The 27,202-nt window shown below is 62.3% G+C and overlaps 2 protein-coding genes across 7 annotated transcripts; one reads left to right on the top strand and one right to left on the bottom strand.

Moving 5' to 3' along the window:
- KCNH3 (potassium voltage-gated channel subfamily H member 3) lies at positions 1-15,819 on the top strand. 2 transcript variants are annotated; one of them, XM_058308278.1, is made up of 15 exons: positions 1-125; positions 1,378-1,611; positions 2,055-2,189; positions 3,184-3,317; positions 3,679-3,922; positions 4,259-4,416; positions 4,504-4,711; positions 9,236-9,517; positions 9,620-9,819; positions 10,221-10,470; positions 12,377-12,594; positions 13,220-13,551; positions 13,985-14,091; positions 14,706-14,782; positions 14,872-15,819. In XM_058308278.1, exons 1-15 carry the CDS (start codon positions 50-52, stop codon positions 15,469-15,471), a joined length of 3,255 nt encoding a protein of 1,084 aa, XP_058164261.1. In that variant the 5' UTR covers positions 1-49; the 3' UTR covers positions 15,472-15,819. The 2 variants fall into 2 exon arrangements, with proteins under 2 accessions (XP_058164261.1, XP_058164260.1); XM_058308277.1 differs by lacking the exon at positions 1-125 and having other exon boundaries at positions 423-1,611.
- Positions 15,813-25,315, bottom strand: MCRS1 (microspherule protein 1). 5 transcript variants are annotated; one of them, XM_058308279.2, is made up of 15 exons: positions 25,183-25,315; positions 23,204-23,653; positions 22,880-23,018; positions 22,348-22,486; positions 21,620-21,778; positions 21,392-21,501; positions 20,392-20,500; positions 19,993-20,131; positions 17,739-17,814; positions 17,387-17,415; positions 17,177-17,269; positions 16,903-16,985; positions 16,673-16,784; positions 16,299-16,426; positions 15,813-16,200 (listed from the first exon to the last, which is right to left on the bottom strand). In XM_058308279.2, exons 2-15 carry the CDS (start codon positions 23,250-23,252, stop codon positions 16,114-16,116), a joined length of 1,452 nt encoding a protein of 483 aa, XP_058164262.1. In that variant the 5' UTR covers positions 23,253-23,653; positions 25,183-25,315; the 3' UTR covers positions 15,813-16,113. The 5 variants fall into 5 exon arrangements, with proteins under 5 accessions (XP_058164262.1, XP_058164263.1, XP_058164264.1 ...); XM_058308280.2 differs by having other exon boundaries at positions 16,673-16,760; XM_058308281.2 differs by having other exon boundaries at positions 23,534-23,653.
- Positions 25,316-27,202: the final 1,887 nt, after the last annotated feature.

Here is a 27,202-nt window from a genome sequence, read left to right as displayed (position 1 = left end):
GAGCCCCCGCGCCCCGGAGGGATGGGGCGCGCGGCCGCGGCCGCCTAAGATGCCGGCCATGCGGGGGCTCCTGGCGCCGCAGAACACCTTCCTGGACACCATCGCCACGCGCTTCGACGGCACGCGTGAGTCCGACCCTCGCCCCCCCGCCCTCCCCGACGAGCTGTGCCCGGCCGGGGCTCCCGCACGTCCTCACCGCGGTGTCGCCTTGGCGCCCCGCTCGTTCTCACCAACCCCCTGGCCCGCCCGAGGCCGGGACCGCCACCTCCTTCCCGGCGAAGGGTTAAGGGTCAACACTGCTCCAGACGAAACGATCAGAAGGAGAAACCCCCCGGCTCTGGGGCCCGGGACACCCAGTCGGCGGCGGCGGGGGCGCGGGTCGATCCCAGCCACTACCCTGGGACTGGCGGGGGAAGGGGAGACAGCCCTCTGGGAGCCCTTGAAAATCAGATTTAGGAAAGATTTGCAAAGGGAGCTAGAGTAGGCGGGACCCAGAGAGGCCAGCCCTGTCCAAGTCCATCTCACCCCCTGAACCCACCAGCATTGGGGTGCTCGTTTAGCCCCAAAGAAGAAGGGGAAGGGAACTCCCCCCGGGACTGGGGGACTTTGGAGAAGTCGACCTGAGCGCCTGGATCTGACATCCGGTCGGGGCTCTAAGCACAGGGAAAGCGTAAAAGCCCCCTCCTCCTCCTCCTCCTCCTCCCCCCTGGCACTCATCCCCAGTGGGTCTCCCAGCTCCCTGCCTGGCTCCTCCACCGTCGCCTCTCTGGGCTCCTCGCTGAGCCGCTCCTTTCCCCCAGGCTCTCCCATCTGCTCTGCTGGGTGCCTGCGGGGTGCTGATTCAGCACACCCCACTCCTCAAGGCATTCCTGGCTCCAGCCTCGGGTGTTACACCCCCATTCTTGATTGCCTTTCTAATTCCTCAACCAGGTCAGGCAGCGGGGGCTCAAACAGACAAGACCGAGAGTGGGTGGCTTGGGCTGCCTCCCTGTCCGGGTGGGTCCCAGTGGGAGGAGCCAGCCCACCCGGGTTACCTGGCAGGTGGGCTTGCTTGGCAGAGGTAGGGGTGGGGCTGAGGCCCGCCTAGAGCAGTCCTCCCTCAGGCAGCCCCACCCACGCCCTATGCCTAGCGGCTCAGGACACAGCCTGGAGGCACATCACACTCCACTGGGCAGGCCTGTGCAGGGTGGGGGGGGCACCGATGCGCAGGTGACGCCCATTCCTGCTCTTGAACTTGCCCTGACCTAACCCTAACCCCGCACATGCCCAGGATCCCCGGGGGTTCGTGGGGCCGGTCGCCTGATCGCAGGCCCTCAGGAAAGGAGGGTGGCCGGGCCCCCCACCCCCTCGCCCCCTCTAAGAGGTGCTCTCTTGCAGACAGTAACTTCGTGCTGGGCAATGCCCAGGTGGCGGGGGTCTTCCCCGTGGTCTACTGCTCTGATGGCTTCTGCGACCTCACGGGGTTCTCCCGGGCTGAGGTCATGCAGCGCGGCTGCGCCTGCTCCTTCCTCTACGGGCCGGACACCAGCGAGCTGGTCCGCCAGCAAATCCGCAAGGCCCTGGACGAGCACAAGGAATTCAAGGCTGAGCTGATCCTGTACAGGAAGAGCGGTGAGGAGCCCCCGGCCGCCCACCTCCCCCGGCTTGGCACCGTGCCCTCCGCTGCCCCTTCCTCCTTTCCATTCCTGCCTTCTTCTCCGTTCCTCCGTCTCTTCCACCCCGTCCCCTGTCCCTGCTCCTTCTTCTCTTCCACCCTCACCCCAGCCGCAGCCTCTCCTCCATTTCCAGTCTTGGATTTCCCATCCCAGGCAGAACAATTCCGCCGTGTCCCCACAGGACAGATGTGAAGCGCACATGCCTGACAGTCTTTCCTGCTCTCCCTGGCCTTCCCTCCACCCCATTCCACCCAGTCCTGTCCACAGTGGCCTCAAGCTGCCACTCCTTTCCCAGGAAGGGCCTCGGCCCGTTCACGGCCTGACCGGGGCTACCCACAGAGTCGGGGCCTCGGGGGCGGTGGGGGGGGGGGGGAGGGCTGAGTCTGTCTTTGTGCCCAGGGCTCCCTTTCTGGTGTCTCCTGGATGTGATCCCCATAAAGAATGAGAAAGGGGAGGTGGCCCTCTTCCTGGTTTCTCACAAGGACATCAGCGACACCAAGAACCGAGGGGGCCCTGACAGCTGGAAGGAGACAGGTGGGTGCCTGTGGGCCCGTCGGTGTGGCTGCTGTGGCTGGAGTGTTGGGTGCCTCGGGTGTGCGAGGGGCCTTGGCACCCGGAACCAGGCTTTCCTGGGCCCTCCCACCCCTTGTGGGTTCACTGACTCCCACTCGGGCCAGCTGAGAGGCCTGTACCACGCTGTCTCCACAGGCCCCGTGGGGGAATGTTTTTTCCGGTACACTCACTACGAAGCTGGAGTGGTTTTGTTGCTGTTGTTGTTTTTGAGGTGCAGGGGCTGGGGAAACAGGGACCTCGTATGTGGGAAGCCGGCGCTCAACCGCTTGAGCTACATCTACTCCCCAAAGCTGGAGTTTTTAAAAGCCAACTTTCCTAAGCAGTTCAGTGCAAACACTTTCTGGTTCTGGCCCTTTCCCTCCCAGCAAGCCCGGTGGGGAAGCCTGGGCAAAGCCTGCTTCTAAGTTCCTGGGCTTTTTCCCCTCTCGTATGGTCCAAGGGCTGGGGCCGGACTTTGGGTGGGTCACAAAGCTGTCATCAGCAGCTGCTCCAAGGCTTCTCTGCCGCCTGGCGTGCTGGGGGCGCTGTCCATTCCTGCTCCCTCAGCCCCAGCCCTGGGTCTGCCCGGGCTCTGTGTAAGTCTTCAGCGTCCGCCTCCGGCCCCTGCGCCTGGCCCCTGGGCTCCTTCTCTGAGCCACTGCACCTTTGCCTGGGGGCCTTCAGCCAGCTCTGCTGTCCCCCCTTCCCCCGTGACCACATCCCCCCCCAGGCCTTTCGCTGTGCAGAGCCTCTCCTGCCCACCCTGGTCCAGCCCTCCTCCTGGACGCGGCCCCTGGGAGCAGCAGCTGAGCCCCCAAGGGCCTGCCCACTGCGAGGCTTGGCAAGTGACCAGGAAAGAGGAGCCTCCAGCTCTGGCGGGCCGGTCTGCGGGCCTGCCACTGGTATCCCACAGCAAGTCCCTGTGCAGAGTGGGAGAGGGCTCCCCCCTCACCCGCGCGGGACCCTCTTTTTGCAGGTGGTGGCCGGCGCCGGTATGGCCGGGCAGGAGCCAAAGGCTTCAATGCCAACCGGCGGCGGAGCCGGGCTGTGCTCTATCACCTGTCTGGGCACCTGCAGAAGCAGCCCAAGGGCAAGCACAAACTCAACAAGGTGATTGAGCCCTGGGGTGTGCGCGCGTGCGCAGGACTGAGGCGCTAGGGGAGGGTAATTGGGCTGGAGGGAAGTGTCCAGGGCCCCACTGGGGCCAGGCAGGCCCTGCAGCTCATAGGTCTTGGCCTCAGTGCAATCAGGCTCCTCCCCTAAGCTGCTGTGTGGCCTCAGCTATGTCACTTGACCTCCCTGTTCCTCCGTTTTCTGATTGATAAAGGGGGTACTCCGATTCCCCCGCCGGCAGTTGCTGTGGGAATGCAGGGGGTGGAAGGAGGCGAGCGCCCACTGCGGACCCTGTCCAATCTGAGCCTGGACTCACCGCCCTCCCTCCCTCCCTGTCTGACCTGCCCTGCCTCACCAGGGCGTATTTGGGGAGAAGCCAAACCTGCCGGAGTACAAAGTAGCCGCCATCCGGAAGTCGCCCTTCATCCTGCTGCACTGCGGGGCGCTGCGGGCCACCTGGGATGGCTTCATCCTGCTCGCCACCCTCTACGTGGCCGTCACCGTGCCCTACAGCGTGTGCGTGAGCACGGCCCGGGAGCCCAGCGCCGCCCGCGGGCCCCCCAGCGTCTGCGACCTGGCCGTGGAAGTCCTCTTCATCCTCGGTACGGGCCCAGCGCCCCGCAGGGCAGGCCGCGCCTCCGGCTTTGACCGCCATAGCCTGTGCGGCCTCCAGTGGCGCACAGGTCCCCTGCCCGGGCACCCTCCCCACCTGCCCGCGACTGTGTGCCTGGAAGTCAGACCCGGGCTGCAAATGTGTCTTGACCACCGATGGCCCAGGGCCTCCCCAGGCCTCCCCCCCTAAAAGGGGCACGGCAAGGTCTGCCTTTAGAGCTACCGCGAGGATAAGACGATGGGGGTAAAAGGCCCCGAGCGGGGCCCCCATAAAGAGGGACTCCTGGCCCCCGCCCGTGCTGACCGGCCCCCCGCGTGCCCCGCAGACATCGTGCTGAATTTCCGCACCACGTTCGTGTCCAAGTCGGGCCAGGTCGTGTTTGCCCCAAAGTCCATCTGCCTCCACTACGTCACCACCTGGTTCCTGCTGGACGTCATCGCGGCGCTGCCCTTCGACCTGCTCCACGCCTTCAAGGTCAACGTGGTCAGTAGGCTGGGCCGGCGGGGGGTGGGGGGGCCGTGGGCTGGGGCCGGCGGGCACAACCGTGACCCGCCCCGCCCCCCACCTCAGTACTTCGGGGCGCACCTGCTGAAGACAGTGCGGCTGCTGCGCCTGCTGCGCCTGCTGCCGCGGCTGGACCGGTACTCGCAGTACAGCGCCGTGGTGCTGACGCTGCTCATGGCCGTCTTCGCCCTGCTCGCCCACTGGGTGGCCTGCGCCTGGTTCTACATCGGCCAGCGCGAGATCGAGAGCAGCGGGTCCGAGCTGCCCGAGATTGGTACTGGACGCTCCCTGCGCGGGGTGCTGGGGGGCCGGTGGGGGGGGGGGGACCGACGTGTCAGAGGCCTGCGTCCGCTCAGGGTGCGTGTGTCGGAGCGTGTGTGTCAGGGCTACGTGTGCGCTGGCAGGAGGGGTCAGGAGCACGAGCGCGGGTCGGTGCGCACGAGGGCGCCGTAGAATGCATGTGTCAGAGGAACGTTGTGTGCGAGTAGCCGTGAGCCTGTGAGAAGCGCGTGGGGCTGGTGTGTGTGTGTCAGAGAAGTGTGAGTAGGTGAGTGTGACAGAGCCGCCACCACGCGGCCGCCTGCTCCCCAGCAGCCGGGCTTGTGGAGAAAGCCAGGCGAGCTGCCTGGAGGAGTCCCACACCCCCTGCAGGTAGTGCCCTGAGCCCCGCTGCTCCCCAGCTCCCCCGAGGGCCGCACCTTCATCACATCCCTTCAGCCCTCGCCCACCCTCAGCAGATGGCCCTGCAGGGGTCCTCTGGCCCCTGGCACTTCCCACCACCCTCTCTGGAGGTTGCCTCGGCCAGGTCCCTTCTCTCACCTCCAGTCCAGTCTCTCTCCCTGGAAAACCAGCCTGTTGTGCTTCCCACCAGCGTCTTCGCGCTCCTTCATTTCTCCTCCACCTTCCCAGCTGCCTCCTCCCGCTTGCCTCCCACTCGCGTCTGAGCTCCTGCCAGGAGGGCTTCCACCCCCACCTTGCCACCAAGCATGTCACCCAGAAGGTCGCGGTGACCTTCTGGGGCCAAACCCTCGTCTCCCTTGGAGTCCCTGTAGCATCCAGCTCTGCTAACTTCCCTCTTCCGACACGTCCCAGCACTGGGCCCTCGGGAGCGGGGCCCCTCCTCCAGGGCTCGAGTCCCTGCGTCCTGCAGCTCCAGGGGCCTGTCCTCAGCTCTCTCCACCCCCTCACCACGTCTCCCTCCGTGACGCCACAGGCACCGCCACACAAACATCTCCCCCCCCATCCGCCTCCCAACTCCACATCGCACTTCCAGCTCTTCCTCCCTCCCCAGCACCGAAGGCCTTACTTTCTCCCTCCCAGATCCGCCCGCCCGGGGTTGGCTTCCCGGCCAGGCTTCCAGCGCCCGCCTCCCGTCCCAGGGGCCGAGGCTGGTCCTCGTGGCCCTCGGCGCCCACGGGGGTTCACCAGGTGTCGGGGGGCAGCCTCGGAAACCCGAGCCCATCAGTCCCTGGGACTGCGAGGCTCCTGGGACTCCCTTCTCCCTCACCACCTCCCCCGGGGCGGGTGCGTCCCCGTGGGGGCCCCCCGCAGAGCCGGGCCCTGCGCTCTAGTTGCCGAGCACCTGCAGCCGGGACTCCTCGGCGCCTGCCCGGCCCGTGGGGAGTCTGTGGTGAGGCTGCCGGCGTCAGACGGGCACCCAGCCAACGCCGAGGCCAGGGCGCCAGGTGGGTAACGGGGGCCGAGGCCTGACCCTGCCTCCCCTGCCCACCCCAAGTGGGCTGAGGCCCTCACGTCCCCAGACCAGCCCCCGCCCCCCACGGGGACTCAGACCCCCTTGGCCTTGAGTTAGGACCACCCCACGGCAGAGTCTGAGCTGACGTTAAATGCACCTTTGAGGGGGTTCTGGGCCCGGGGGCGTGGCGGCCGGCCGACCCCTGCAGGTAGACACCCAGGGGTGTCCTTTGTCCTGGTGGTGGCTCCGTTCTGTGCGGCTGCCTCTGGGCGCACCCAAGCCCTTCACGACATCCCCTCCCCGTTCCCTCTCCTGAGAAGCTGCTTGCTCCCCCTGCCCCCCGGCCACGGCCGGGACCCCAAACTCCATCTGCAGACACCCATTAGCCCAGATCTGGCGAAACACCGAGGCAGGTAAACTGCGGACATTTCTAAGCGTGGAAGCCCCCAGCCCCCCCCCGCAAGCAGCCCCCCGGGGGCACGTTCCCTGCACCAGCCTGGGCCCTGCTGCTGCCCGCGGTGGGCCCTTCTGCCGCCCCCGCCTCACTCTTCTCCCCACCCCCCCAGCCTCTGGAGTCGCCCTCAGAGGCCCAACTAAATAATGACTGAAAAGCTTGGCACCTTAAGTAAGCCCTCAAACAGTTCAGGCCTTCACACATTGCCCAGAATTCCTTAGGCTGGAATTTTTTTTTTCTTTTTATTTATTCCTTTATTTAGGAGGTACCAGGGCTTGAACCCAGGACCTCATACATGCAAAGCAGGTGCTCAACCACTGAGCTACATCCGCTCACCAATGAGAGTTGGCCCTTTTGTTTGTTTGTTCCCAGGAGGTACTGGGGATTGAACCTAGGATCTTGTACAAGGGAAGCAGGCAGTCAACCACTGAGCTACACCCGCTCCCCTAGGTTGGAATTTGATGCCCCCAGTGTGAACCCCACATTCTCCCAGACTCAGCCACTAGCCTGTACACCTCCACATTTGGCTTCTGCCTCTCCCTCCATCAGAAATGACCTGCTCTGAGCTTTTTTTAGAAGGCACCAGGGCTTGAACCCAGGGCCTCGTACTTGGGAAGCAGGCACTCAACCACTGAGCGCCTCCACTCCTCTCTGGGTTTCTATGTAGCAAAATCGCACCCATCTTTTAAGGCCGTGCACAAATGGCACCACTTTCAGGAAGCCTTCTAGCCTTAGCTCCTTGCGCTGGTTTGCGCCCCGTCGTGTGGCACTGGGCACTCTGCCCCTCTGGGACACAGCTGCTACTCTTCGTTATCTGCTCCTTCTGACCTTGAGCCTACCCTGACTTCCTGGGGGTCCCCTCAGCCCTGGCACACAGTGCATGAGGTTGCTGCACGGGTGGTCAGGGGGGTGAGAGGGTGTGGGGAGCACAGGGTCTGCTGTACATCGGGTGTTGGAGAGAATACAAAGGAGGGGGTCTCGGGTGTGTTGAGGTGGGGGGCACTGCAGCCTGGGGTCCAAAGCCACTCACCCCGTGCCGCCCCTGCCTCTCCACTCCAGATTGGCTGGTCTGCCCCCTCTCCCTTGCTCGCCATGGCCCCCAGCTCTGCCAGGACCCCTGGGGTTTCCGGGGCCCTGGGAACCCCCACCCTACCCCCCAGGCGAGTGACCGCTTTGGCAAGTGACCGCTGGCCACCGTGAGCTCTGGAGAGACCCCTGTACGCAGCGCTGCCCCTGCCAAAGCCCAGCCAGAGAACGTGGGGCAGAGGCGAGGGCGCCACAGGGGGAGGTGGGCGCAGCCTTGGCCTCCGCCCGGCTGCCAGGCCATCCTCAGGGCCTCTGGGTGCCTGGCCGTGTGTGCGCAGGTGCCCGCCTGGCCGTGTGTGCGCAGGTGCCCCCCTGGCCATGTGTGTGCGCAGGTGCCCGCCTGGCCGTGTGTGTGCGCAGGTGCCTGCCTGGCTGTGTGTGTGTGCAGGTGCCCGCCTGGCCGTGCCTGCGCAGGTGCCCGCCTGGCCGTGTGTGCGCAGGTGCCCGCCTGGCCATGTGTGTGTGCAGGTGCCCGCCTGGCCGTGTGTGCGCAGGTGCCTGCCTCGCCGTGCGTGCTCAGGTGCCCGCCTGGCCGTGTGTGTGCGCAGGTGCCCGCCTGGCTGTGTGTGTGCGCAGGTGCCCGCCTGGCCGTGCGTGCGCAGGTGCCCGCCTGGCCGTGCGTGCGCATGTGCCCGCCTCGCCGTGCGTGCGCAGGTGCCCGCCTGGCCGTGTGTGTGCGCAGGTGCCCGCCTGGCCGTGTGTGTGCGCAGGTGCCCGCCTGGCTGTGTGTGTGTGCAGGTGCCCGCCTGGCCGTGCGTGCGCAGGTGCCCCCCTCGCCGTGTGTGTGCAGGTGCCCGCCTCGCCATGTGTGTGCGCAGGTGCCCGCCTGGCCATGGCCTCTGAGCGTGTGTGCCTTGACCCTCGTGCGTGGTGTGTCCCTCCCTTCCCGCGCCAGCGTGCAGGGTGCACCCTCGTCCCTCCCAGGTGTGCACAGGCCTTTCCGTGGGATGGCCATGGCCGGGCGCCTGTGAAGGTGCTTGTGCCTGCGTTCCTGGGTCCTTGCCGTCTCGAGGAGGAGGTCACGTACACAGCCTCGACGGCGTGGCTGCACAAGTCCCTGTCGGGGTGCTGGAGGACGTGTGGGAATTGGGTTCTGCATGGTTGTGGGGGGGGGGGTGAGGCTGAGTGGAGGGAGGCCTTCCCTGAGCAGGTGGGCTCAGAGGAAGGGGAGGGGTCGGGGCGGAAGGGGCAGAGGGGCTGTCTCACCCATCCGGGCGTGGGAAACGAGCCTGTGGCTGAGAGCAGTGAGCCTCCACCAGACCCTCTGTCCCCTCCAGCTGCCCCCCATCCGCCCCATTACCCAGGATCAGTGCCAGCCTGGGAAATGGGCACTGGACTCCTGGCTCCATCCGTGGCCCCAGTAGGAGGCGTTGGGGAAATGGCAGCCTCCATGCTGGAGCATGGGGACGTGGGTGGAGGGGTAGATGGGGCGCGCTGGGCTGGCAGAGGAGAGGGGGGACGCGCCGGGGAGCCGGGGGAGCTGGGTCCCCTCTGCCCCAGCGGGCACCGGGTGCCCGGGGCCCAGCCGCGCCTGCCGCTCAGGCCCTCCCCCGCTGCCCCCCCAGGCTGGCTGCAGGAGCTGGCCCGCCGCCTCGAGACCCCCTACTACCTGGTGGGCCAGAGCCCCGACGCTGGGAACAGCTCTGGCCGGAGGGACAACTGCAGCAGCGGCAGCGACCAGGCCAACGGCACGGGGCCGGAGCTCCTGGGCGGCCCGTCCCTCCGCAGCGCCTACATCACCTCCCTCTACTTCGCGCTCAGCAGCCTCACCAGCGTGGGCTTCGGCAACGTGTCTGCCAACACGGACACGGAGAAGATCTTCTCCATCTGCACCATGCTCATCGGCGGTGAGGCCCCGGCCCCCCCCTCCCGCCGGGGCCCGCCCTCGGGGGGCGGCAGCGGGCCGGGGGCGGCGCGCGGGCCCGCAGGTGACGCCTCCGCCTCCGCAGCCCTGATGCACGCCGTGGTGTTCGGCAACGTGACGGCCATCATCCAGCGCATGTACGCGCGCCGCTTCCTGTACCACAGCCGCACGCGCGACCTGCGCGACTACATCCGCATCCACCGCATCCCCAAGCCCCTCAAGCAGCGCATGCTCGAGTACTTCCAGGCCACCTGGGCCGTCAACAACGGCATCGACACCACCGAGGTGCCGCCCTCAGGGCGTGGGCCTGGGCCCCGAAAGGACCAGGGGTGCGGGTGGGGTGCGGCAGGCGGAGCTTTGGCCTCCCTGCTTCAGCTCTCTCCCTGGGGGGGTGGGGGGGACACGGGACAGGGGGCAACCCAGAAGGCTCCGGGCCCCTCCCCACCCTTCTTAGGTCTGGGGGGCTCTGTGCTCCCTGACATCCCAAGGCTGGGGTGCTCGCGGGGTGTGGGGGGGTGCTAAAGTGATTGGGGGAGACGGAGACAGCCCCCTGGCTGATGGCAGCCTGTGTGGAGCGGGGCGCGGCGAGGGGAGGCGGCGGGACCCCCCCCGCGAAGCCCCTTGCGCGGGAGGCGGGCAGGTGCGGAGGGCCCGGCGCGCAGCCCCACCCGCCTGCTCGCCCGCAGCTGCTGCAGAGCCTCCCCGACGAGCTGCGCGCAGACATCGCCATGCACCTGCACAAGGAGGTGCTGCAGCTGCCGCTGTTCGAGGCGGCCAGCCGCGGCTGCCTGCGCGCGCTGTCCCTGGCCCTGCGGCCCGCCTTCTGCACGCCGGGCGAGTACCTCATCCACCAGGGCGACGCGCTCCAGGCCCTCTACTTCGTCTGCTCCGGCTCCATGGAGGTGCTCAAGGGGGGCACTGTGCTCGCCATCCTAGGTGTGTGAGGGGGAAGGGGGGGAGGACAGGGGGCAGAGGCAGGACCATGGACCAGAGGGGACACACCAGGCCACCTGGGGAGAGCCGGGCTGACGGGCCCGGGGAAACCGAGAACGGGAGGGGTTCGGGAGGGCAGAGACGGGGTTTTGGCAATTGCAGACTGGTCATTCCAAAGCGAGATTGCGAAGCGGGTTATTAAGCAGATGGCGTTCAGCCTCGGCGCGGAGGAAGCAGGCGGCGAGAAGCTGGCGTGGGTTCTCCAAGAGCCTCTTCTCTGATGCCAGACACCAAGTCTCGGAAGAGCTGTGTTCACTGCTCAGTATTAAGACAGAGCTGCAAGAAAGGCCACCGCCCGTGTCCTGGGCCTTTGCTTCCAGAACGTTCCCAGCCCTGTGGCTTATGACACTTTGGAGCATCCTGCCTCTGCCCACATGTTCTGGATGAATTATTTCTCCTCTTGACGTGGAGGCTCTGGATACCCCCGATGAGTGCCTGGTTCCCCCACCCCAGCCGTGACCTGGCTTTCTGCTTCTCCCTGCCCCCACATCCATCCCCTCAGCTGCAGCATCTGGGCACGTCCTGCCCCGCTCCTGACAGCCAGAGCTCACGTCCCACACGCCAGTGGTACCTCTCTATGAACCAACGTCGGCTCAGCATCTGCAATGCCAGTGGAGAGGGAGGAAGGAGGCAAGATGGAGAGAGGACAACGGGAGGTGGCGCCACGGGGACCCGCGCAAGTTTGACCAGCCAAGCCCGGAGGCTCTGGCTCAGATGCCAAGGGGGAGCCTCTGCCCCAGAGACCACAGTGGCCTGGGACTCTGTCCTGTTTCTCATTTTTATCTCACCTCTTGGACAAAGACAAGAAGCACATGCTTATCCTAGTTGTAGTGACACGAATAAAGAGAAAGAGCTCATTTAGCACATGATCACAGCGAGATCCACACAGCTCTCAGAAGGAGCCAGAAGCATGGCCGGGGACCACGAAAATAAAACTTAGCAGCGGTGGGTTCTACCCTTAGCAAAAGCCCTCCAGACTCAGTGTGCGATGCAGGGCACAGGGCACGGAGCACCACCTTTTTCTTACGTTGAAGGAAATACTTTCTGGTTGTGAGCACTGTCTGGCACTTGTGAGGACAGTGAGTGCTCCATCCACGGCCGGATGGCGTGCCCATAGTCTGCTGGACGAGAGAGACTCTCATCGATTCGAAGACACACCTTTTCTCCCCCACGATTTAACATCTCTGCGACTAAGAGGCAGATGATCACCAATGCCGTTTTACACTCACCGTCAGCCAGGGGGCAGTCTCAGCCTGGTTGTGGGAAAACCCTCTGTTGACACCTTCTGGTAAAATCAAGAAAGCATCATAGTCTCAATTAAATGCAGGATGTATTTTATCGACGAGGCAGCCCGGGATCTGGAAGCTGTAGTAAGGTGGTGGCGGCCGTGAGGCTTGGAAGTGTGGCTGGCTCCACGTGCCGCTCGCTGGACCAGCTCCTGCCACACCGTCGTGGGGCTCCAAGCGAAGGAGATGATGAGGTCCTCCACGGATATGGTTCTGGGGGCACAGCTAGGGCCCGGGAGTTTGTTTGGACTTTCCAGAGGATGCCAACCTATGGCCAATGTGGGAACCGCTCAGTCTGGCAGAGCTACAATCCGGATGTGTTTCAGCACAGTGGTTTTGACCCCACATCTGTTTGGGAGTCTGAGGCTCAGTGCTCTTCACCCCAACACTGGGTGGGGACCCAGCGGGGCAGGGGGCAGGCCGGGGCCTCTCCGCACCTCTTTGTCTTGGCCCCCAAGGCCGCGCGGGGGGGTCCAAGCTCCCAGCGCCCTGCTCGCCCGGCCTCGTCCCCCCCCCCAGCTGCCGAGGGCCCAGGCGGGCTGACGTCTGCTCCCACCCCCCAGGGAAGGGCGACCTGATAGGCTGCGAGCTGCCCCGGCGGGAGCAGGTAGTGAAGGCCAACGCCGACGTGAAAGGGCTGACGTACTGCGCCCTGCAGTGCCTGCAGCTGGCCGGCCTGCACGAGAGCCTCGCGCTGTACCCCGAGTTCGCCCCGCGCTTCAGCCGCGGCCTCCGAGGCGAGCTCAGCTACAACCTGGGTGCTGGGGGAGGCCCTGCGGAGGTGAGGGCGCCGGGTGCATGGCTGGAGGAGGTGGGGGGGCGCCCGGCACCCTGGCGAGGGGCAGAGGACAGCGTCTGTGGAGGGGCTGCGTGGGCCCCCCCAGAAAGGGCCTGCACCCTCCCGGCCCCTCCCGCCCCTGCACTGGGCTCTTAGGGCCCAGCCCCGACCCCCCACCCTCACCCCTGCTCTCCTGGGCTCATCTGGACCAGCCTGGCCCCATTTGGAGCTAAGGGAGGGGAGCGGAGCCTCCCGGGCCGAGGCGGAGGGGGCCCCGCGCCAGCCCCGCAGACCCCTGAGGAGAGCCCGGGGCTTGCCCGCCGGCCAGGGCCTCTTCTGAGGCGCTCTTGATTTTTCCTGCATTGTGTCACTCACTGCAGGCCAGTGTTTGGTCCCGTTTTCTCTGGGGAAATTCTGTAAGCTGGAGGGGCAGGGGCAGGGGAGGTTTGCCCCGCTTGGCTGGAGTCTCGAGGGGCGGCCAGGGCGCCAGGGCTTGGCAGTCTGGTGGTGGTGACAGAGAAGCAGGCCACCCCTCCCCGCCAGGCAGGCCGTTCGGCAGGGGACAGGTCCCGGGTGTCTGGGGAGAGGTGGCCGCCCGTGCCGATTCCCTGTCGCCCGCTGTCCCCAGGCGGACACCAGCTCCCTGAGCGGGGACAACACCCTCATGTCCACGCTGGAGGAGAAGGAGACGGACGGGGAGCCGGGCCCCGGGGCCTCGCCAGCCCCCGCCGACGAGCCCTCCAGCCCCCTGCTGTCCCCCGGCTGCACCTCCTCGTCCTCGGCCGCCAAGCTGCTGTCCCCGTGCCAAGCCGCACCCCGGCCACGTCTGGGCGGCAGGGGGCGGCCGGGCAGGGCCAGGACGCCGCAGGCCGAGGCAGGCCCCTCCGCTCACCCCCGGAGCCTGGAGGGGCTGCGGCTGCCCCCCATGCTGTGGAACGTGCCCCCGGATCTGAGCCCCAGGTGAGCGGGCCCTAAGCCCCCAGGGCAGAGATGGTGGCGATAAGGCGGGGGTTCCCACCAGGCACCCCCCACCCTGGAGGCCCATCCTTCCCGTCTAAACCCTCCCAGCCTGACCAGGCCAAGCCTGCCTCCTCCAGGAAGCCTTCCTAGACGCTTCCACCCTCCCTGCTGCCACGAGCTCGCCTGTCCCGTGCACGGTCATATATTGCTCTGAAGTCTGGCTGCTTCGCATCACTCAGGCTTGGCTCCCCAGCTAAGCGGCCATCTCCTGGGGAAGGGGACCACTCGCCCCCTTCCTTTTGGGGCCCCAAGGCCTCCTGGCGCAGCTCTGGGCCCCTGCAGCCTCTGTGTAGGCCCAGGGGCCTCCTGTCCCCTGTGACACCGCAGTGGCTGCCTGTCTGTTGATTTGCTGTCCTGGCGCCTGGGTCCGCAGGGTAGTGGATGGCATCGAAGATGGCGGTGGCTCCGACCAGCCCAAGTTCTCTTTCCGTGTGGGGCAGTCTGCCCCGGAATGTAGCAGCAGCCCCTCTCCTGGACCAGGTACGGGGCCTGGGGGGGCCGGTCCGGGAGGAAGTCCCTGGGCCCCGGGAGCCTCAAGTTGGCCTCAGCCGGGCGTGTCGGAGACGCCGGCAGGGTACGCAGGTCCCTGCGAGCCTCTGCTCTGGCAGTGAAGACAGCACCCAGGTGTTAGACCTGCCTGGGCCGGGTTTCAACCCGGATTTCTAGCAGCGTGCCCAGCTCCCTGTCTGTAGGACGGGGTGAACGTGGGAGATACGATGATGCAGGAAGGTAGTGAAAACAGCACAATATCTGGCTCCCTGAGGCGGGCAGAGGGCCTGGGGACCAGAAAAGAAACTGGCCCCAAGCCAGGAGGCCCTGGGAAGTGGACAAGGTGATGCGCTCCTCGGAACGCCCGTGTCTCTGGTGGGAGGAGAAGAGACAGGTACAAGAGCAACTTCCTGAGGCGTGGAGGGCTGAGCGTGGGGTTTGCCCTACCCCTGGCAGTTTGGGCAAAAATCAGCTCTTGAGGCGGGAGTAGAAGTGTTATGCCTGGAGGCAGCCCCGCCGGGCCAAGGCCACCTGTCCTAGCTGGGCAGAGGCCTGGGGCCCCTCCTGAACTCCCATCCCCTGAACCCCACTCCCGCTCTCCACAGAGAACGGCCTGCTGTCTGTCCCCCTGGGGCCCGGTGAGGCGAGGAACACAGACACACTGGACAAGCTTCGGCAGGCGGTGGGTGAGGGGCAGGGTGGAGGTGGGGAGGGGGCAGGTGCTGCCGCGGGAGGCCCCTGCTCCACTGCCGCGCCCCTCCCTCCGCACAGGTGACGGAGCTGTCGGAGCAGGTGCTGCAGATGCGGGAGGGCCTGCAGTCGCTGCGGCAGGCGGTGCAGCTGGTCCTGGCGCCCCACGGCGAGGGCCCGCGCCCTCGGGCCTCGGGAGAGGGCCGGTACCCGGGCAGCGCCTCTGGGCTCCTGCAGCCCCTGTGTGTGGACACCGGGGCGGCCTCCTACTGCCTGCAGCCCCCAGCTGCCTCCGTCTTGAGTGGGACCTGGCCTCACCCTCGCCCAGGGCCCTCCCCCCTCACGGGACCCTGGCCCTGGGGCCCCCCCGCCTCTCAGAGCTCCCCCTGGCCTCGAGCCACGGCATTCTGGACCTCCACCTCAGACTCGGAGCCCCCCGGCTCAGGAGAACGCGACCCTGAGCCCAGCAGCCCTGCCTCGCCCGCCCCTTCTGAGGAAGGCGCCAGGACTGGGCCCTCGGAGCCCGGGAGCCAGGCGGAGGCGACCAGCACTGGAGAGCCCCCCCCAGGGCCAGGGGGCCTGGCCTTGCCCTGGGACCCCCACAGCCTGGAGATGGTGCTTATCGGCTGCCACGGCTCTGGCACAGTCCAGTGGACGCAGGAAGAAGGCACAGGGGTCTGACTGCCAGCCCTAGAAGTCAGTGTTGCCAGACATGCTGCCATCGGCTGCTCCGTCCACCCTCAGGGTGGAGGAAGGGACAGCCACCCCGGGACTCTGCTGCCCGCTGGCTCAGGGCAGGGAGCCTGAGCGCGAAGGCCCCGCACCCCTGGCGGGGGCGCTGGAGCTCAGGGCAGGCCCCGGGCTGGGAAGCCACGGCCTCCTCGGCCTGTGCGGGGCCTCCCTCCCCTCTGCAGGCTGAGGGGCAGGGCCGGAGGCCAAGGGGCTTCTGCCCTCCCCGCATGCGCCCCTACCTCCACCTGGCCCCACATTTTTTATATTAAACAATAATAAAAGAAACTACCTTTGGAACTCAGTGCTTTTTATTTACAAAAGAAAAAAACAGTAAAGGAAAAGTCTAAGCTACTCAACTGGACACAGGAGTGAAGGTGGAAATCAGGAGGGGAGCGGGGGAGAGGGCTGGCTCCAGGAAGCGGGAGGGTCCCAGTCTCTCCCTGGCGTCCCAAAGGCCAGCCCCACCCTGCCCAAAGGCTCCAGTCCCGGGGCCTCCTGCCGTCCTCCCTGGCAGGTTTTCCAGGAGCTCAAGGGGGTTGGAACCGCAGGGACACCGAGGCCAGAGAGAACAGACGGCCCTGCCACCACTCCTCACTGTGGCGTGATCTTGGCAGCCTCAGCCCGGATCAGGGCGATGAGGTCCTGGTTGATGAGGAAGACGAAGCGCAGGCTGGCAATCTGCGGGGTCAGGAGGGGGCTCAGGCAGGGCAGGGGCCTCGCGGGTGGCTCACCGCACGCCACGTCTCACCCGGCCTTTCCACCCCCTCCCAGCTCACCTCCACCACAGAGTTGTTGCTGAGGCGCCACTTGGAGCCACACAGCACAGGCCGCCCATCGATGTAGATGGGCCGCCGGCCCTCATTGGCTATGAAGAAGTCTCCATTGTTCTTCAGCTTGATGACACCTGTGGAGTGTGGGGGGATGGCGGAGGCTGGAAGAGCCAGAGGCCCCAGGCCCACCTCTGCCTCTGGGCAGCTTCCTGGGGATGGGGGCTAGAAGGCACCTTGGCCTCCCAAGCTGGAGAGACCCTGAAATGCCATCTCGGCTGGTCCAGGAGGTTGCCAGAGACCAAGCCCCCAGGCTGGAAAGGCAGGAGAGGCTGGGAGGGAGGCCTCCCACTTGCCTCCTGGGGCAGGGTGTGGGGGGGTACCTTGCTTCCGGGAGATCTTCCAGGCCGGGCCCTCCAGAGACAGGTCCACGTCGATCTGGTTGTCCTTGGTTGCTCTGCCCAGTGTGATCTGGGGCAACGGGGCAGATGAAGGCTGGGACCCAGGGAGTGGGGTGAGGGGGTTCACGCAGGCCAGGGACAGACGAGAACAAGGACAAGACAGAGACGGGGGGAAGGAGAAGCGCCGGCAGGGGCGCGGCAGGGCTGCTCACCTCCCGGGAGCGCATCAGGTAGCGCACCATGCGGCCGCGCAGCACTGCCAGGGTCTGGTTGTCGAAGTCGGGGGAGCTCATGCCTGGGGGGAGCAGGTTAGGGACCAGCTCATCTTTGGGCCACAGGGGCGGGCTGGGAGGCAGGACAGGGCAAGGTCTACTAAGGAAAAGGAGTTGGGGACGTGGGGAGGGGTGCACCCAGCCGGCAACCATGGGTGGGGCTCAGGGTGGGGCCTGGGAGTTAGGAGCGGCCTGTCCCGTCTCCCTCTCTCACCTGTGATGCTGTCTACTAGCACCTGCCACTTATGCAGCTCCTGTTCCAGCTGCCGGATCTCGCGCTTTTGGCGCCGGTCGGCGACTGTCAGCTCTGGGGTGAGGGGAGTGGTAAGGAGGGGCATCCTGAGGTCACCAGTACCTTGCCCTGGTCTCCTGCTCTGGAGCAAGAGCCTCCGCCCCCTCCCGGCCGCTCCCAGGGCCCACTCACCGTGTTCCAGGACCTCATCTCGCATGTCCCTGAGGGCGAGAAGGCAGTCAGTTAGGCTCGGCCTCCGGCTCACCTGCCATCACCATTTGGACACTCCTCAGCTTACAAGGAAAGCCCTGAGCCCTGTGGACCGAGAGGCTATTCCTCCAGCCTCAGCCTAGTCTCCTTCCTGGAACTTGGGATGGGGATACAGGTAAGAAAAACGAGTCGAGAGGGCCCCAGTGGGAGGGGAGCGCTGCATCAGGACAGCTACAACTGGACCCTGCTCAGTTCCCAGCAGCGCCGAGGGCTGGGTGGCCCAGGAAGCTTCACCCAAAGGGAGGAGAGGCAACGCTCTCCTCCGGCCACTCACTTGAGCTTACTGTCATCAATCAGGTCCTCTGCATCAGAGAAGTTCAGCACCTGGTCCCCCTTGGGCAGCGGCTGCACTGAACAAAGAACAGGGGAAGGGTCAGCACTGAGGTGATGAATTAAGTGGACACAAGTGTGGAGAGTGGGCATGTGAGCAGTGCTGACACCACGGGCACACCTGGCTGAGGCCATGGAGTCATTCACACCAGCCTGCACGCTAACTGGGCATAAAGCAGTCCCAGGGTGAGCTGAGGGCAGAGGTGGTTTGAGGAAGGAAAAGAGAGGAAAACTGACCTTCTGTGTCTTTCAGCGTGTGAAGGGGTCTCATTTACATACCTTTAAACTGAGTGGGGAAGGTACTATTAGCTCCATTTTACAGATGAAGAAAGAGATTCAAGAGGGTGAAACAATTTGACCCTAGCTTGTGACAGAGCCAGGATTCAAATCCTGCTTTCCTGGTTCCAAATCCAAAATGCTCCTTCCACCACAGCCCGTGCTCCCCACCATCTCTGGCCACACTCAACGAGGGGCTCCGAGAAACACGCCCTTCTAGCCCCACTCGGCAGGCAGGGACCTGTGGGGAGCTGCCCTGCCTGAAGCCAGTGTTTTCCAAACTGTGAATCATGACCTCTTAATGAGTCATGAAATTCCTTTAGGAAAAAACGAAATGGAAAGGGATAGGATAGGTAATATCAGACTCCTTCAGGGTAAATGCTGTTTCAAGTGAGTTTTCCGGTTTTCTCCTGGTCAACGTGTAGAACCTCTGCCTGAAGGCCAGCTGCTTCCAGGCCTGCAGCAGCGCCCACCGCCCACCAGCTACAGAAGCCACACCCCTGGGCGTTAGCACCCGCCTCCAGGGAAAAGAGGAGGGACCTGCGTAGGAGCCACAGCCGCTCCTCCTCCCCCACTCCTTGGGCGGGACTGAACCAAGCGACAGGAGATTGTGGGGTCGCCTCACCAGGCCCCCAGAGCTGCCTGAAATTTCACCAAACACTCAACCGACTTGGAAGCTACGCATGTATACTCCTTGTTCCTGGAGATTTCTAGCTCCAGAGAGTACAGGAAAAATCAAATCCCCATGTAAGATGACTCTTGAAGGGAAAAATTAAACCTTTAAATCAAGACTTTTCAGTTTACACGAAATAACATTCAAATTGGGAATAAGTGTCTTAAATAGTGACAGAAGGGCTAGTTGATATGTCCTAAAGCAGTGAAAATAAACTTTATCCAGCCTACGTACTCAGAATTCAGTGATATCAGAGCCCCGAGGAAGAATCAAAGGCCTGGAAGCTGCAGGAATAAAGACGGCTACTTCCTGGGCACTGAATTTGGGAGTCCTTAGGAAGGAAAAACAGATTTTTAAAACTACTCCTGCAAGAATGTCTTTTCGTGACCAGTAGCAATAGACCCCTGGTAGTAAGGTAGAGGGCACGAGGCTCAAGGGGCAGGGTAGAAAGCTTCGTTTGCAGAGCAGAGTGACGAACGACATAGCAGGCCAAGTGCAATAGTGTTTAGAAAGTAAAGGCAGAGCAGGCTTGCACTGCTGAGAGCTGAGCCTGAACCACGAATTCCACTGAAGAGGTGCCTGCGGTTTAATCAGATTGCCTTCCCAACACTGGCCACCAGACAGCAAGAGTTTTGCTGGTCGGGGAAGAGAGGAAGCAGAGAGCATGCTGGCCCAGGGGAAGAGGAGAGACAGATGGACGGGGTTTGGAGTCCCAATGGGGATTTCTCAATGGCCAGCAGGCAGCCTGACAGAACTGGCTGCCTGGTGGGAGGAGAGAGGCAGCGAGAAGTAATGTTGAGAGACAGGAAGGGGCAAGAGGCTTAGAAAACGTGATTATTATCTCAGAGAGGGAAGCAAAGGAGAGGGCATCCAGTAAATGGGACTTTCTCATATCCTCACATTTGAATGTGATCCACAGAGAATATATTAGCATGTTATTCATATAATGGTAAAATGTCAGGGAAAAACAACCAAAAAAGAAAAAAATAAAAAAATGAAGTGGTAGACAACTCTATTTAATTTAGACTTTTTGCCCACCAGGATTCTGGGCAATTTTGGCTACTCATACCATGATGCTGAAGACCATTCCAGCCTGGTTCCCTCCCTCTCGAAGGACGCAGTGTTGCTGGGGAATGAGGGAACAAGACGCCGGGCCCGTGAGGGGTGACAGAGCCTGTGAGGGCAGCCGTGCCCTCAGCACTTCGCCTAGATGCATGGCATGCTCTGCTGCCAGCTCCTGGGCCGGTACCTGTCTGGTCCTCCAGCAGGTAGTACTGCTTCATGAGCTGCCAGTGGGCCTGCAGGGCCTTGGCGGTGCGCGCCAGGTAGAAGGCATCCGGGTGTCTGTGCAGCAGGTCCTGGAAGGTCTCCAAGGTGGGCTGGCTGGTCTGCAGGGCAAGGAAACGTGCTCTAGGCACCTGAGTTTTCTTACTTCTGCCTCTGACCCTACCTTTCCTGGAACCAGTCCTTACCAGGAGCTGGAAGAGGGGGTGGACAGTTGCTCAGGGGGCCAGGCTTGGCCCCTCCTGAGAACCCTCAATACCACACCCTGGTCTATCCAGTGGGACCTCCCCAACAAGAGCAGTTTTCCAGGTGGTCCGACTCCCCAACCTGCCCTGATCCTCAACCGTATTAGCCCTTGTCTTACCGATCCCACTTTGCTCAGCAGCTGCTCCTCAGTCTTGCTAAACAGGGCCTTGCTCTGGATGGCTGCAATGGCTTCTGGGTGCAGCTGCCTCATGGCCTGGCAGGCCAGCCTGGGCAGGGAGAGAGGCAGAGGTCAGGGCAGGCCTAAAGGGACGGTGTCAAGCAATCCAGGCTTCCTTACTTCCTCAGGACCTGCAGGCCTGAGATCCACAACCCAGATGCCAGGCCCTCAAGAAGAGCCTAAGGCTTCGCACAGCCCTTGGCCTTGCAGATTTCTCAAACAAACAAGCAGGCGACTCGGGGAAACTGAGTCTCCTGTGTTCAACCCAGTAAAGGGGACCCAGAGGCACCACCCCCTGGAGGTCCAGTCCTGGGGCAGATCCAGAGGCCAGCTGCTGCTCCCTTCCCGAGAGCATCCTCCTTACTTGGTCAAACCTGCTCCCCACCCACCCCCACCCCCACTGCTTATCACCTCCTGTTCCCCAGGGGTAAAAGGAGGTGTGGTGCCAGGGTCTGTGGAGACGGAGGAGGTGGAGGAGATGGGTGTTAAGCATCCAGCCAAACTCTGAAGATATTAAACCGGGAAAGTGAGGGGGAGAAGTGTGTGCGTGTGGGCACCCTGGCTTCTGGAGCTGAATTGTTTGGCGTTGTCCAGGTCCCACTCCCCCATCTTATGGAGGAAGAAACCGCGGAAAGTCAGTGTGGAAAGGCTGGGAGGTGACCTGCCCAAAGCCACACCACATAAATTCCTGGCTGAAAGGAAGTTTTCTCCCTAGCGACTTCCTCTTTTCCACCTGGATCGTGGCACCACGAGGACCAGCAGGGCTGGAGGCATGACGACGTTTCCTTTGGAAGTCTCAGTACCTTTCAGGACCATGCAAGGCCCTAAGACCCCTGGCTCCCAGATCCCACCCTGGAACCCTCATTTAACTCTCTCCGCTGCAGGAGGCGAATTCCGGTGTCCCCAGTACCTCTCCAGTGCCGGGGCCAGCCCCACTCACTTGGAAATGACTGGATCGTAGAGCAGGGCGTACCAGCGCTCTTGGACTTCCCGAAGGGTGAAGCGGCAGCTGAACTTCACGCCCAGGTGGACAGACGTTAGGTCGTTGGTCTGCAAGGCCCCAGAGAGGACGGTTCGAGCTCTGGAGCTGGGAAGAACCCTTCCCTTGCCACCCATGGGGTCGCTGCTGTTCTGGTCTGGGGGCCGGGGAGGGGGTGGGAAGCCCTACCTGCAACACAGCATTGATGAGCAGGAGGTCATCTGCAGGCTTCCAGCGGCCCAGATCCTTGGTCACCTGCAGGGGCTGTTTGCTCTTCTTTACCCGCTTGGTGAGTCCAGGAGCAGGTGCTGGGCTGGGAGGCACAGGAGTGCTGGGGGCCTTGGATACCTGGCAGAGATTGGAAGAGAGTGAGCTCAGAGCCGGCAGCAGGGTGGCAGGGGCTTTGGGCCTTGAGCCTCGTGTACTCTGCGGCAGTCCCAGCCCACCTGGCAACCGGAAGCACAGGCAAGAGGCTCAGCCTTTCCCCTTTTACTACTCCCTGAAGTTACTTCCACATAGCTCTTGATTACAGGGGGTCTCCTCTCCTGAAGGCACCCCGACCTCAGAGTCGGGCTGGGAATAGATATCAGGAAAACACTTGCTGGTATAGAGTGTGGGACCAGAGCAATGCCACCTGGGGGCTATTTTTACACCCAGCAATGCTGGGAACAGGCTGCCTGCTCCCAGAATAGATGCACGCTCCGTGCCTCCCACACGGAATGTGATACAGGATACACTGGCAGAGTGGGGGTGCGGCAAGCAGGGCAGGGCTAGGGAGAAATAGGCTCCCATGAGAAAGGCTTCTGAGGTTGGAGCTGGGGCAGCTGGGTCTGCTCACAAGCCTCCTCAGCAGGGCTCTTGCCAGCTGGCAAAGGTTCTGGGGAGACACACGATCCCACACGTTCCCAACCCCTCACCTTCTTCTTCTCACTGGAAGAGGGCTCGCTCCCTGAACAGCGGCCGGGTTCCACCCCGCTGACCCCCTTTGCCCGGGTTGAGGACTTGGCCAGGCTGCTCTCCACCAGCTCATCATCAAACTTCTTCCTCTTTATGAACCTGAAGAAGGACCCAGTAAGTATTCTTTACCCACTCCCCAGCACCCATTCCCCCAAATGCTGCCTAATCAGAGGAGGTTCCTGGCTCTGGGCCCACTTTTACTTAGTAGCAGAGCCAGGCCCAGTGGGTGGGACATGGAGCTGCTAGGTCCCATCCCTCTGAGATAAAATGTATTGCACCAGGATTTCAAGTCAAAGGCCTAAAGTCTCCCTCCCTTGACCTTGATCCCACATGGAGGGACTTGGTAAGGACGGGAAAAGCATGAAGCTCTGCCAATGTTTAGGCCCCGGAGGGGTTCAGGTAGCCATGCCGAACAGGGCAAATGCATGCAGCACCTTAAAGCCACAGATCTCCTTTTCCTTCCCAGTGCCCAGCCCTCCAAACCCTTACTACCTGGACGAGCTTCTGCGTTTAGGGATGGTGCCCAAGGCCTGGGAGGAGGCCCGCTTCTGTCCTGCCAGTGACTCCTCATCCTCTGAGCGGCTGGCAGTGCCCGATGCCATCAGGGATGAATCTAGCAGCCCCTGAGAATCTAGAACAAGAGAAGTGGTGAACTCAGGCCTCCGAGATAGCCTAATAGACCTTGAGCTTCTGCACATAGGACCCCTTCTCAGTCCCCTTCCCCTGCCAGCCCTCCTGGCCCTCCCCTGCCTCCTTGACACTTCAGGTTTTAAGCTGGGGGTTCCTTGGCCATCCAGATCCCATCTGGGCTCAGACCTGGCCCAGACCTTCCACGCTGGGCAGTTCTCCCGGTGCCGCGTGTCATGTCGTGCAGCACATGGTGCTCAGGTCAGACTGGTGATGCCGACACACCGGGCTCTGGGCATAACTGCTCCCTCTGCCATCAAAATGCAGCCATGCCAAAGAGCGGCAGCTCAACAGCGAGTCAGTCAACTGTGGCCTCTGCTGAGAGGTACATGGGTGGTGCTGGCCCAGGGGGAGATGGCAATGCCCAGCCAGGACCAAAAGACATGTGTCAGGCACAGGGTGGAATCAGCAGATGGTTGGCGCCCGAGCATTTGGGGAGCTGGCCCGGCCTCATACTACCTTTGTCCATCCTCTTACAGTCCCAAAGCCACTGGTTCCAAACCACAGGGCTAGAAGGAAACGTCCCACGGGCTCATCCAAGGATTCTGGCCAGGTGAGCTTTGAGGCCGAGAGGAGATTCTGCAAAGGAGAAATGTGTCTCCCTGAGGCTTAGGTTTCCACTGGCCAGCCTAACTGCCTCACACTGGCAGAGGTCCCCCAGTACCTCATAAGCTAGAGAAGATACAGGAAGAAGAGGCGGCACAAGGTTCTACTCTGCCTATGTAGTCCTTATATACCTGTAGCTTTTTGATTTACATGAGAACATGATAAAAGAAATACTATTTCAGGGGAATCACTGACCCCTCTATGCTACCTATAGCCTTTTTTTTTAATCCACCCCGCCCCCTTGCGGCTTGCTTGCTGTCTGCTCTCTGTGTCCATTCACTGTGCGTTCTTCTGTGAGTCTGTATATTTATTTTTATTTATTCCCCTCCCCCTTGTGGCTTGCTTATTGTTTGCTCTCTGGGCCCACTAGCTGTGCACTCCTCTGTGTTTTTACTTGTCTCCTTTTTTGTTGGGTCACCACTTGCAGGCCGGGCGGTACTCCACGGCGTGCAGGTGAGCCTGCCCTCACAAGGCCCCAGGACGTGAACCCAGGGTCTCCCATATGGTAGACGGGAGCCCAGCTAACACAGCACTTCCTATAGCCTTTTTTTTTTCTGGAGGTACCCATAGCTTTTTGATTAAGGGTCTTGACCGTAAGCTAGCAAGAAACAAGGGATATTTGGTTCTCTTTCTTTTCTTCGGCGGCTCACTAAGGTCAGCAGCACCCCTCCCGCCTTCCCATCCTAGGCCAAAGTAGGGAAAAATAAAGGGAGACGGGACTTCAACTAGTCCTTTCGTTTCTTTTTCATTTGTAGTAGCTTTGGCTAAAGATTTAGTGGGTGGGACCTCATGGAAGCTAAAAAACACGGTTTTGGAACTGCTAATCAACTGTCCTGGGGGTCCCCCCCTCCTCGGAGAGCTCAGTTTCAGGACCCTCTGGGACACTCCGCCAGCCGGGTCCACCCCGTCTGATATGATTAGGGAGACTCTTAGTGCAACGTTCCGGCCCTGCCCCCGGGTGCGCTGGTCAGGCCGCTCCCTCGCATACGGCTGGGAATCCCCACTCCTCGGAGAGCGTGAAGGGACCCGATCCTGCGAGCAGCCTGAGTGTGAGTCTACGCCCCGTCCCCATTCCCCAGCGCCTTTCTCCCAGAGTGCACACCCAAGGGGGAGAGGGGACGTTTAGTCCAGGTGTGTCTCAGGGAATGCAGTGATGATAAAGTTAGCGCTGCACCTCAGAAGCCGCACACCGAGTGGACCCTGCTGTCCTCGCAGGCTCAGCTTAAGCTCCACCAACTGGTGGACGGGTGAGGACCGAGACTCCCCAACGACTTTCACCCCACCTCCGCGCGCCACTTTGCGCATGCGTACCATCTCGGCCCAGCGCCTAGCCAGGTTCGACCCACGCATGCGCAGCTTTCCGGCCCCCCCCCCCCCCACCGGGGCGGGGCCCTCAAACCTTCGGGTGTGTGGGGGGGGAATCGTCCTCGGCGACACTCTGGGAAACTCCCTTTCACCCCAACTCCATTCAGAACCCTCCGTGAGAAGCCGCGAGATCTCACCATTCCTAGGCTGCCAGCTCCAACAATCTCTCCGAGGCGACGGCAGCAGCCTCAGGGCCAAAGCCAACCTCCTGCGAGATACGTCTACTTCCAGGTCTACGACCTAGGGGCTGTCCAATCTCTTCCGGTTCGCACAGGGAACGTGAGCGGAGGGGGCGTGGCCGTGGTGGCGAGGAGGTTCTCCATCTTGCTACTAGTCCAAAGTAAAGGCTTATAGGGGAACGTGTGGGATTATAAGCCCCAGAGAGGCTACCTGCCGGGGACAACTAGAGGGCAAGGCGAAGATGAGGGCAGAATGGGCCGAGAGGCTGGACCCAGCGAGAGAGCGGTGGGAGGGCGGGGCGAGCGGAGGCGAGGCAGGGGGCGGGGCTGACGGCGCGGGGCGGGGCTTCGGGCTTGATTTCGGATTCTGAATTCCCAGTACCGACGGTCGTTTCTCCGTTTCCTATACCAGTTATGCGTTGATTGGATTCTTCAAGACGTTTTAGAGAAACTATTCTCTGTCAGGCCCTGTGCTAAGCACCAGATGGGGAGATGATGTTGAGCTTGCTCTCGGCGGGAAGATGCGGCGTGCCAAGGGGGCAGGCAGGTTGCTGTTCAAGGAGCACAGGGATGCCCTGGGAAGAGGAAGGAGCCGGTGCCCGCCTGGACTGCTGAGGGGCAGTTCTGTGCGCGGGAAGATCAGAGGGAGGACCGATGGAAGCGCCTTCAGAGGAGAGTGCCCTGGGATGGGAGAAGGTGCCTGCAGGAAATGTTGGGAGACTGGGTTGAGAGCAGCCCTGGGAAACCTGAAAGACTGGGAAAGAGGGGTTTTGTTTGTTTTATGTTGCGCCGGAGGGGCACAAAAATGTAGCAGTTTCAGAGAAACATAGCTCAGAATAAGGAAGATTCAGTTCCAAAGCTGTCCAGCATCTAGGATGGGCCCCTTCAGTAGACGTATCAATCACATGTCACCTGGGCGTTGCCCGGGGATTCGAGTGTCGCCTGGGAGTCTGTTTCTTCTGGACCTAACGTTCTATGATAACTCTCTACTTCAAGAGTCCCCACTGCATTTCTTGTCCTGTGCTCTTGTTTAACATATACATAACCTATTTTATCTCCCATGAAAGACCATGCCATGAGCTTTCTGAGACACAGTGTGGTGGACTGGGTGGGTTATTTACTAGATAAGAGTTATCAGGGAGAGCTTTCCTGAGAAGGTGATGATTGAGCTGAGATTTGACAGTTAATAAGGGCCATGTAAAGAGATGTGTTAAGATGACCCAGGTAGAGGAGACAGCATGGCTCTGAGGCAGGAGAGAGTTTGGGGAGTTCAAGCAACAGAACTCTATTCTATGGAACAGAAAGGAGCCCAGCGTGGCTGGGACAGGGTGACCTTAGAAGAAGGAGATGAGAATCAAGAGGTCATCGGGGCAGATCACGGCAACCGTTAGAGTTAATGGTATGAATTTTGATCTTTATTCTTAGTGCATTAGAAAACTCTGGAAGGAATCCAGGCACGGGCAGCATGCTATGGTATGACTTAATTTTTAAATTGATCCCTCTGGCTGTTTGTGGAGAATTGCTTATAGGGGGACTAGACCCTGATCAAGATTGTAGAGAGGGACACTTCAGGCCTCTGCACCCCCCCACCACCACCCCAGCTTTGAACAACCAGCAAGAAATGGCAGGGACTTCTTTCTCAAAGCTCCAGAAAACAGTTAAGGACTACAATAACAGGCTGAGCACTAAATCAAGAAAAAGTGTGCTTAAAAGCAGTAGGGCTGCATGGGCCCTAGCTGGCCCCACCCCTCACTGGCTGGGTGCTCCCAGTGAGGGTTCAGGAGGGAGTAGAACAACACTTGTGCACATGCTGCTGTTTGGTGTTGGCCTGAGGGACTCACCATCCCAGAACTTGCCCTTGCCCTTGCCCTTGCCCTTGCCCTTGCCCTTGCCCTTGCCCTGCATGTGGAAGACCTCTCACTGAACTCTCCTACAGAATGCTGTAGCTCGCACAGGATCTAAGAGGCAAATGAAAAAC

This window comes from Dasypus novemcinctus, chromosome 12 (assembly GCF_030445035.2).
Source record: "Dasypus novemcinctus isolate mDasNov1 chromosome 12, mDasNov1.1.hap2, whole genome shotgun sequence".
Taxonomy (NCBI): Eukaryota; Metazoa; Chordata; class Mammalia; order Cingulata; family Dasypodidae; genus Dasypus; species Dasypus novemcinctus.
This window is presented reverse-complemented; position numbering and strand designations above follow the sequence as displayed.